This window comes from Bos grunniens, chromosome 15 (genome assembly GCF_055505025.1).
Source record: "Bos grunniens cultivar Pamir isolate PY7600 chromosome 15, Bosgru_T2T1.0, whole genome shotgun sequence".
NCBI lineage: Eukaryota > Metazoa > Chordata > Mammalia > Artiodactyla > Bovidae > Bos > Bos grunniens.
The window spans coordinates 79,035,954-79,047,375 of record NC_141179.1 but is presented as its reverse complement, the minus strand read 5'-3'; the positions used below and the strand labels follow the sequence as shown (position 1 = coordinate 79,047,375).

The 11,422-nt window shown below is 37.0% G+C and overlaps 1 protein-coding gene across 1 annotated transcript; it reads left to right on the top strand.

Moving 5' to 3' along the window:
• The first annotated feature begins 692 nt into the window (after nucleotides 1-692).
• On the top strand, nucleotides 693-1,625 carry LOC147358604 (olfactory receptor 4P4-like). The gene has a single exon (XM_086342074.1). The coding sequence runs from the start codon at nucleotides 693-695 to the stop codon at nucleotides 1,623-1,625; it is 933 nt and encodes a 310-aa protein (XP_086198200.1).
• The last annotated feature ends 9,797 nt before the right edge of the window (nucleotides 1,626-11,422 follow it).

Sequence of the window (11,422 nt, the reverse complement as noted above, 5' to 3'; positions counted from 1 at the left end):
TACTGAATGTAAAAGACAAATATTTTTAAAGTTTGTGATGATACCTTTTGAAAAAATAGAGGTAATTATACTTTGCTTGTTATCCTTTTGACTATAAAATATAATATTCTATCTGTAAATTAATCACATTGGTAAATTAGGTACAACAGATATATAGCTGGTTTTGGCCATGGCTATATACCTCATGATTCCAAATTGGTTGATTTTTTCTATTTATCACATTTCCACCTAGGATAGATGGAAGGAAATTTCTCATATATAACATCCACATATAAGTGCTTTTTATTTTCTCTCAAGGTTTCATTCTTGTGTCTATTTTCTCAATAACAAATAGTGAGAAAAAGAAAAGGATGACTGATTTTTTCTACAGCACCAGTTCTTGAATTCTACCAGGACATAATATCCAGTTATGTTCAATACTACATGCTAATAGAATGGTTGCATAAATATGCTGCATTCTACAGCATATTTATATCAGGTATCAAAGTTGTTTATCAGGAATTAATATTTTCCAGAAAGGGACAAAACGAATGCAAGGAAAGCCTTTCAAAATAAAAATCAAATCTTTTTCTTCAAGTTTTGAATGCTTTCCATTTTAAAATGCCCATGACAAGGAATAATACACATCATCATATTTACATATTTATAAAGATTGATAACTAATTTCAGGTGGCTACAAACTGCTCTGAGTCATGGAAAATAGGAATAACATCACAGAATTTATTCTCCTAGGACTTTCTCAGAAAAAGGAAATTGAAATTCTCTGTTTTTTCCTGTTCTTACTTTGTTATATTGCAATTCTGATTGGAAACCTACTTGTCACGATTTCCATCGCCTCCAGTCAACTTATGAAACAGCCCATGTATTTCTTTCTGAGTTACCTCTCCCTCGCAGACCTTTGTTACACCTCCACTGTGACCCCCAAGTTGATCACTGACTTGCTGGCAGCAAAGAAGACCATATCTTACAACGGCTGCATGACACAGCTCTTCACCATGCACTTGTTTGGGGGCATCGAGGTCTTCATCCTCACAGGAATGGCCTATGACCGCTATGTGGCCATCTGCAAGCCTTTGCACTACACTCTGATCATGACCAGACAGAAGTGTGGGGCCATGATCGCTGCTTCCTGCGCTGGGGCGTTCCTTCATTCCTTTGGTCAGTTCCTCCTGGCCATCTTTTTACCCTACTGTGGCCCCAACGAAATAGATCATTACTTCTGTGATGTGTATCCTTTGCTGAAGCTGGCCTGCACGGATACCACCAGAATTGGTCTCCTCGTCATCGCCAATTCGGGCCTCATGGGCCTGGTGACTTTTGTGGTCTTGTTGATATCCTATGCTGTGATCTTGTACACTGTCAGGTCCCACTCTGTAGAGAATCGCCACAAAGCTCTCTCCACCTGCAGTTCCCACATCACTGTGGTGGTCCTCTTTTTTGCTCCTTTATTCTTCATTTACATTCGACCAGCAACTACTTTACCAGAAGACAAAGTGTTTGCTCTTTTTTATACTATCATTGCTCCCATGCTCAATCCTCTAATCTACACGCTGAGAAACATGGAGATGAAGAATGCCATAAAGAAACTCTGGTGCCATATTGCAGTAAGAAAGGAAATGAACTAAAAGATACCTCTGATTTTCACCACTGAACTTGTCGAATATATGAATTTTCTACACTGAAGACTTTAAAATGTATAATAATTGCCTTATATGCTTTTTTGTTTCATTTTGTTTTAGCAATATATAGATTTAAGTATGAACAAAAGCTTACAACTCCCTGGATTTATCCAGACTCTCTGCTGTGTGCTCTTTTCTAGTTTTCTTGTTTTCTTATTTATATCTCCTCTTCCCCTTTGATCTTTTGGCTGTGTAATCAATTTAGATATTTAGCAGTAGACTATGAAAGGTATCATGTAATACAAATCAACACTGAGAACCCATAGAGCCCATTCTTGTATGTGACTCTATTCAATAAAGCCAATTCTGGGTAGCAATGATTTAAAAGATAATTCCAACATTTTACTTGCATCATTTAAAGAATATTCTAAAAGACCAAATTTGGGGCCTGCAACTATATTTCTTAAAAATATAGCTTTCTACTCTGATAATTTTGTAGCCAGTGGTAATCTGGAGCTTCTCATATGTACAACACCAGTACTCTTACCTAAGTCCCACATCAATCTCTTTTCTTTTGTTCAAAGGAACTGTCTCTCCCAACTCTGTCCATGTAAATGTGAACTGCAACTCTGGCTAATTCTAGCACCTGATAGTATATATTTGTTATGGGCATGTGTTCTGGACCCAGAATTGCTTACTAACTATGAGGACTAGGACATATGCTCAATAAACCATCCATCAAGTGATAATAATAGCCCAGCACACAGTCTAGTGAGGATATGTGCAGGACTGAAACACTGCTTGGTCACACAGTAAGTGCTCAACACATATGAGCTATTTTATTGCCCAGTCTCCTATTATGCTCAGAAATGTAACCATTCTGATAATAACTTTCTTTTGGAGCAGTGAGGGTGTGAGAATGGGGCTCATATTAATGTCATGCTCCTATTACTAGGCTTCCCTGGTGGCTCAGACAGTAAAGAATCCATCTGCAATGTGGGGGATCTGGGTTCAATCCCTGGGTTGGGAAGATCCCTTGGAGGAGCGCGTGACAATCTGTTCCAGTATTCTTGCCTGGAGAATCCCCATGGAGAGAGGTACCCAGCAGGCTACAGTCCAGGGGGTCACAAAGAGTAGGACATGACTGAGTGACTAAGGACAACACAGTGTGCAATGGGCACCTATTACTGGTGAAATTATTTTTTTCTTAGAGTGGGCAAGTGGAGAATATCACTTAAAGTCAATGGTCACATCTTTGGCACTGTTAAAGTTAATGGCAGTTTTTTCAGTAGGAATTGAAAGCCATCCTGGAGCACCTTTGCCCAATGTCAGAAATTACTAGGAGCAAGATCAAGCCACTAGATAAGTGATTAAGAATGGGTAGAATCTCAAAAGTCTTTTAAAAACTTCGTGGATATGATGTACTTGCATGAGAATTTATTTTCAAGTTGTAGAGAGAGCCATGTTAGATAAAAATGAGTTGTCAATGTTGAGGATTCTTAAAATGGGTTCATAATATAAAAAAGAAAAATACCATAGTTCTATTACTCAGTTTAAAATACCCAACAAATAAATCTAAAAATATTATGTGCTAGAAATTCTTATAGAAAGATCCTAACATATTTGCTTGTTGTTGTTTTAAACCTAGTTCTTGACAGCTCTCTGAAAACTCCTGGATAGGGCATGCACAGTATACATGTCAGAGAACATAACAGAGCAGGAAACTGAAAGATCACCTTCTGGTGTGATATAAGCAGGGTCTTTAATAAGAAGACCAGCCCGCCCTCAAAATTTCCCTCTGCTTCAGAAGCCCTATCCTCCAACCAACCAAACTTGTATTATTGAAAAATAAAACTTCAAAAATTAACACAAATGTTTCTGTTTTATATTTATTCTTGAAATAAAATTTGTGAATGTGGATTATTAAAATACTTGGAGTCTGCAGCAACATGAATGGACCAAGAAATTATCTTACTAAGTAAAATAAGTCAGACAGAGAAAAACAAATATCTGCAATCACTTTATGTGGATTCTAAAAGGAAAAAAAATTACACAGATGGACTTATTTACAAAACAGAAAAAGACTCACAGACACAGAAAACAAACTTATGATTACCAAAAGGAAAAGGGGAGGGGAGGGATAAATTGGGAGTTTGGGACTAACAGATACAGGCTACCAAATATAAAATAGATAAACAACAATGATCTATTGTACAGCACAGGAAACGATACTCAATATCTTGTAACAACCTATAATGAAAAGTAATCTGAGATGGAAAATATACATACATATGAACACACATATATATGAATTGAATCACATGACTATATACCCGAAACCAATACAACATTGTAAATAAACTATAGTTTAATAAGATAAGCAAGCAAACACTTCATTGTCAATATCAGTCATTAACCAGGGAATTATGATTTAACTCCTTCACTTTTGCACTGTGATCTCCTCCCTTCTCAGCTTTTCAAGAGCATCAGCCATATTTCTCTCTTCAGTTGGATCATTAATAGCACATATGATATCAAGAAAGAACAGTGAGATTCTTTGTAATTTAGTGAGTGACCTTACTAGTTCTTGCATTCAGGCTATTATCTACCTTTCATTATTTTTGGCTAAGATGTTTTACAACTCAAAATAGAGAAGTTGACTCACACAAAATAATATCAATGTCAACAATGTCTGGCCATAGAAATTCAAACTGTGTCAGGTGAAGTGCAAGTAATGACAGCCCTTTGGATACTTGGCTAGTTTTGCATCAACTTATAAATTCATTTTAGCACTCCTTACTGATGATAAAGATGTGGTGAACTGTTGCCTGAACTGGTGGTAACATCTTACTGGTTTGTACACTAAATATTAGTAATAAATTCAATAGAATCTTTGACGTGTCCATCATTTGCATAAAAATTCAATTATATTTTCTTTTAAAATGTATCCTTTGACAAATGGTAAACTTTAAAGAAACTATAGAAATAGATCCATTCACAGATACCCATTGACTGTTTAAAAAAATTCAATGGTACATGAAAAGATCTTAGAAGCTTTCAGACAAAAAAAAGATTAAGTAAATTTTTTAACGGAGAAGGCAATGGCACCCACTCCAGTACTCTTGCCTGGAAAATCCCATGGATGGAGGAGCCTGGTAGGCTGCAGTCCATGGGGTCGCCAAGAGTCGGACACGAATGAGCGACTTCACTTTCACTTTTCACTTTCATGCATTGGAGAAGGAAGTGGCAACCCACTCCATTATTCTTGCCTGGAGAATCCCAGGGGTGGGGGAGCCTGGTGGGCTGCCGTCTATGGGGTCGCACAGAGTCGGACATGACTGAAGCGACTTAGCAGCAGCAGCAAATTTTTTAAAAGATGAATTCAGTCGTATGATTTCAACTTTTCAACAAATATTATTACTACATTTTCAGGTAAAAAATGGATGAGAAAATACAATCGTCTTATGAAATTACATAAAGTAAAATTTAAGAGGCAACTCCATGGACTGCAGCCCACCATGCTCCTCCATCCATGGGATTTTCCAGGCAAGAGTACTGGAATGGGGTGCTATTGCCTTCTCTGAAGGAATAAATATCTGTATAACATAAAAATGTCCAAGATTTACACTTGACTAAAACTTCTATAGATTCTTGTTTATTTCATTGTCTGTCTCTTTCCTTAGTCTCCAGCCTCACTGAGGAAAAAGGCTGTTTTGTTCACCACTAAATACATTCTCTAGGGCTTCCCTGGTGGCTCTGTGGTAAAGAACCCACCTGCCAATGCAGGAGATGTGAGTTTGATCCCGGGGTCAAGAAGTTCCCCTGGAGAAGGAAACTGAAACCCACTTCAATATTCTTGCTGGAAAATTCCATGGACAGAGGAGTCTGGCAGGCTACATTCTGTGGATTTGCAAAAGAGTGGGACATAACTTAGCGACTAAACAACAAATGCATTCTCCGTAGTATGTTTTGTCCAAGTCAGATCTTTTAGAATTAAGAGATAGTAAATATTTTTATATGAATAAATTTATGAGACCATTTTATTTTTGTTATAGTTCTTTTAAAAATATTTTTTCTGTAATATACATATGGAAAATTCAATCAGAAAAAGTATATCTTTTTAGAAAGGAGTTTGCCTTACAAAGATAAATTGGGAAATTGTCTGCACATCTGCAAGAGAGTCCATGGGGGCATGTGAGCTTCCAAAAAAAAAGCATGGGGTAAAGCATAGGAATCTTTTCCAGGCATCAGCCAGAAATTATAATGCCCTAACAAGCTTTTTTTTGTTTTCTCCCCAGGAAAAATTAATTCTTAAATCCTGGGTCTACTCTCTAAACTTTTAATTCTAGTTGTAGGGTTCTCAATATTTCCCATGGCAGCTCACTTCAGTCTGCCTCAGCTAACTGATTCTGTCCTGTCCTGACAAATAAGTATTATATACTCCATGTCCATAGTCATTATATACTCATTTCCTCGTAGTCTCCATGTCCCAGGTCTGATCTCAGTGGTTTGGATGTTGATGCAATAGGGAAATGCAATTAAGAACTTTGGCATATTTATTTATTAGGTAGAAATTGAGAAATTGAAGCTACAATTTACATCTTTGGTGAAGTATACTGATGGGAAATTTCTATATCTTCAGAGACTGAGACCTTTTCTATATTACACATTTTGTCAGAATTCTCCTTAAATGCCAATTTAACATCAAGAAGAATATATCATGTATCAGATCAGATCAGATCAGATCACTCGCTCAGTCGTGTCCGACTCTTTGCGACCCCATGAATCGCAGCACGCCAGGCCTCCCTGTCCATCACCAACTCCCGGAGTTCACTCAGACTCATGTCCATCGAGTTAGTGATGCCATCCAGCCATTTCATCCTCTGTCATCCCCTTCTCCTCCTGCCCCCAATCCCTCCCAGAGCATCAGAGTCTTTTCCAATGAGTCAACTCTGCGCATGAAGTGGCCAAAGTACTGGAGTTTCAGCTTTAGCATCATTCCTTCCAAAGAAATCCCAGGGCTGATCTCCTTTAGGGGTATATATGTATACAAATCTATGTATATATGTAACTTTTTTATAGAGACAAAGGTAAAATATCACAGACACATTTATTTTTTAGAAATGGAAAAACTGCATGCTAAAAAATAATCTCAAAATTAGTTCAATTTACCAAGTATATCTGTAACAGTGGAACTCACGAGTTCTCTTGTAAAATTTTACGCAATTAGAGATGGATTACTGCATGGAAATGATAACTTTTAAAATTCTGACTTTATCTTAGGTGTGAAGCCTCATAAGAAATCTGTCTGATGAGTTAAGCAGCTGGTAAGTTAAATCCAGTTCCTAATTATAATAGTGACTTTCCTTAAAATGAATATTTAAATCATTCTGATTGTATTTATAATCTAAGCCTTCTAACTAACCTTTGAAAAATTCCAGAAACTTTAAAATGCTATTTTTACTGTTTTGGAAAACCTGGCTTCAACTATCATGAATTGTGATTTGCACATGAGCTCTTAAAATTATCAGTGCCATGTCTCACAGCTATCAAAATATTACTAGATTTACTTGTCTTTTCATATTTCACAAATTTAATCATATTATTAGTCCTTTGGATTCCATTATGGAAAAAAGTTTAATATGAAGAAGAATGCACTGCCCCAGCAGATAAGTGGACAGTATTGCAGTGAAGGAACTGAAGATATATTAAAAAAAAAATAAAATCAAAGCACCAGTATGCTTCTAAGATTATGCAGAAGAAAAAATGTATGATGAAATTTTCAAACAAGCTATTTGAATGGATAATATTTAAGTGGTAGGTTTCTTTTTCCTAAGTTTAGTTGAGATGAAGAAAAATTAGGAGAACATAAACATCTGTCTAGTTTGGATAAGGTTAATTAATTCAAAAGAAAGAAAGAAAAAGGAACTGGCTGAAATAAGCAGTACATTTATGTTCAGAAATGTGGGGAAGTCAGCTCAACCCAGACCAAAGAGAAAGATTTTGCTTAATGATAGGATGTTTCCCCAAAGTGAGAAACCCCAGCCTTCAGGTAAGAAAGAGCAGATTGTTTACGGCAGGGAAACTGTGCTATGTCTTATCCACATTTTATCCCATGTTACAATATTACACATTTTAAATAAGCTATTCAAAATGTATAGTAAGAATAATACAATATACCCATTGATATGACAAATATAATGTCAATGACAATGAATATTTACTAAATGTTTTATCTTAATATATACCAGTTTCTGTCCTAAGCTGTTATATAAGTGAACTCATCATATCTTTACAGCAGATCTCAGAGTTAATTACAGTATTATTCATTTTATAGATGAAGAAGCTGAGGTTATATATTTTATCTGTGATTATGCTCCAAGTGAATTTTGGAGCCAGTATCTCATTCTATGTAGGTCCAGAACTCATAACCTTAATTACTAGAATCTACTACCACTCGAACAGTGTGAGGACCTCCTAAATTTATAACACTATGGGGGTTCCAAGAGGAAGGAGGGGAAACTTACATGTTTTTGAGCATCAAGTTCTATATATGTAACCTTATTTACATTCCACAGTAATCCTGTAAATTAGGCTGCTGCTGCTGCTGGTAAGTCGCTTCAGTCATGTCCAACTCTGTGCGACCCCATAGATGGCAGCCCAGCAGGCTCCCCCGTCCCTGGGATTCTCCAGCAAGAATACTGGAGTAGGTTGCCATTTCCTTATTCAGTGCATGAAAGTGAAAAGTCAAAGTGAAGTCGTTCAGTCGTGCCCAACTCTTAGCGACCTCATGGACTGCAGTCCACCAGGCTCCTCCATCCATGGGATTTTCCAGGCGAGAGTACTGGAGTGGGGTACCATTGCCTTCTCCACTGCATGCTTATTTTAAGGAAGAAGGAAAAAGTATTTAAGGAGGTGAAGACTCTTGCATTTGAGTATCAGAGCTGTGTGCTGAACACGACACTATCTCTGAAGTTTCTGATATTATTATTAATAATATTTCCTATCTTGTTCAGGGAAGGATAGTACAAGATACAATTCCTGAGATGGTGTACTTACATTTTCTCTGGGGCCTTGATGTTATAGTTAGTAATCATGTGTGTGTTATTTGCTCAGTTGTATCTGACTCTTTGTGACCCCATGGACTGTAGCCTACCAGGCTCCTCTGTCCATGGAATTCACCAGGCAAAAATATTTACTGAAATGTGTAGCCATTCCCTTCTCTAGGAGATCTTCCCAACCCAGGGGTTGAACCCTGGTCTCCTTCATGGCAATCAGATTTTTACCATTGGAGCCACCAGGGAAGCTCTTAGTAATTGTTGAGGATAGCCAATAATTATTAAATATATAGTACTTTACAGATATTGTTTTAAGAAATTTCATATTTAGAAACTAATTATTCAAAAATTCACCATATAAAGAAATATTATCTTTACCTTGATTTTACAGAGAAGTAAACTGAGGCACAGGAATTGTAATGAAATTGCCTCTGTATTTGTTACTTTCTATAGTCTCAATATATCAAGCAGAGAAGGGAAGGCAGGACAGAGGTAAACAGATGTCCTCCCCAAATTAATGGAGAATCAGAAGTCACACATTATTGCAATCTGGGGAGATCTTCAGAGATTATCTAATCGCTTTTATTTTATGAATGGGAGCCTGGGATCCTAGGGAATGAACAATTAAGCAACAGAATGGGAGGAATAAACTAGGTATTTTGCCTACTTATATAGTGTATTTACCAGATGATTACCTGAATACAGGTATAACTGCTTCTATTTTAGAGAACTGAAGAGATTCTTTTATATAGTCATGCATATTGTGTGGGTGAATTCTCTAAGAAATTAAGGGAAGAAGTGCTACATCTTGTTTATTGTATTGTGTTGGGGGGAACTATTTTGGAATTAAAGGAGCCCACTTCTCAGTATATTATTTCCAAACTAGGCAACTATAATTACAGTCTGATAAGACGTAACTCAAATAACTTCTGAATGATAATTTATTTTGAAAGGGGAGATAATCTTGCAAGAGAAATGTAGACAAATAGAAAAAGCAGAGCTGTAGATATATTAACCTAGAGATGCTACAAATAAAGTTTAAGAAGTATGAAAGTTTCATGTAATATTTCACATGAAGGAATTATTTCCTCTTAAAAGTCAAAATGGGTTATATGAGTCCACTAATAAAAATGATTTGTTCTTCAGTTTTATTGTGAATTACCTGACTAAAGGATGATGTATTATTCCTTCAAAATTATACCACATTGTTCACTTTCCGTTTTTTTTACTTAATTGATATTTATTTAACATTGACTCTGTGCCAAGCACTGCAAAATCCACCCACACACCCCACGCCAATTTTGTGATTTCATTAGAAACCACTTAATCAAACAAATTTTGTAGTTACCTCTATTTTACATCCTAAATTGGCACATGTGTGGATCACAATAAACTGTGAAAAATTCTGAAAGAGATGGGAATACCAGACCACCTGATCTGCCTCTTGAGAAATTTGTATGCAGGTCAGGAAGCAACAGTTAGAACTGGACATGGAACAACAGACTGGTTCCAAATAGGAAAAGGAGTTCGACAAGGCTGTATATTGTCACCCTGCTTATTTAACTTCTATGCAGAGTACATCATGAGAAACGCTGGACTGGAAGAAACACAAGCTGGAATCAAGATTGCCGGGAGAAATATCAATAACCTCAGATATGCAGATGACACTATCCTTATGGCAGAAAGTGAAGAGGAACTAAAAAGCCTCGTGATGAAAGTGAAAGTAGAAAGTGAAAAAGTTGGATTAAAGCTCACCATTCAGAAAACTAAGATCATGGCATCTGGTCCCATCACTTCATGGGAAATAGATGGGGAAACAGTGGAAACAGTGTCAGACTTTATTTTTCTGGGCTCCAAAATCACTACAGATGGTGACTGTAGCCATGAAATTAAAAGATGCTTACTCCTTGGAAGGAAAGTTATGACCAACCTAGATAGCATATTCAAAAGCAGAGACATTCCTTTGCCAACAAAGGTTCGTCTAGTCAAGGCTATGGTTTTTCCTGTGGTCATGTATGGATGTGAGAGTTGGACTGTGAAGAAGACTGAACTCCAAAGAATTGATGCTTTTCAACTGTGGTGTTGGAGAAGACTCTTGAGAGTCCCTTGGACTGCAAGGAGATCCAACCAGTCCATTCTGAAGGAGATCAGCCCTGGGATTTCTTTGGAAGGAATGATGCTAAAGCTGAAACTCCAGTACTTTGGCCACCTCATGTGCAGAGTTGACTCATTGGAAAAGACTCTGATGCTGGGAGGGATTGGGGGCAAGAGGAGAAGGGGACGACAGAGGATGAGATGGCTGGATGGCATCACTGACTTGATGCACGTGAGTCTGAGTGAACTCCGGGAGTTGGTGATGGACAGGGAGGCCTGGCGTGCTGGGATTCATGGGGTCGCAAAGAGTCGGACACGACTGAGCAACTGATCTGACCTGATCTGATCTGATGTCACCCCACTTAACACTATTAAATTAACTCTTTTTTTTTATTCTTGATAAATATAATTCCTTGCTTCCTCACAAAATAATTCAAATTATGTAAAAACTAGAACTTTGTCTAATTTATCACTGTATTCTTAGCTCTTAGAAGAATATTCAAAAAGAGTTGTATGTATTAAATGAAAATGATTTCAGTGGATCTCAAAATAACTTGTCTTTAAAAGGCATTGGTGCCATTTTAAGTAGATATTAGGTTTCCATTTTCTCATCAGTGATCAGTTTCATTGCTTTTCATTTCAGGTAACTTT

Coding starts and splice junctions, on each gene's coding strand:
- LOC147358604 (XM_086342074.1), top strand. CDS start 693: ATGGAAAATAGGAATAACATCACAGAATTTATTCTCCTAGGACTTTCT.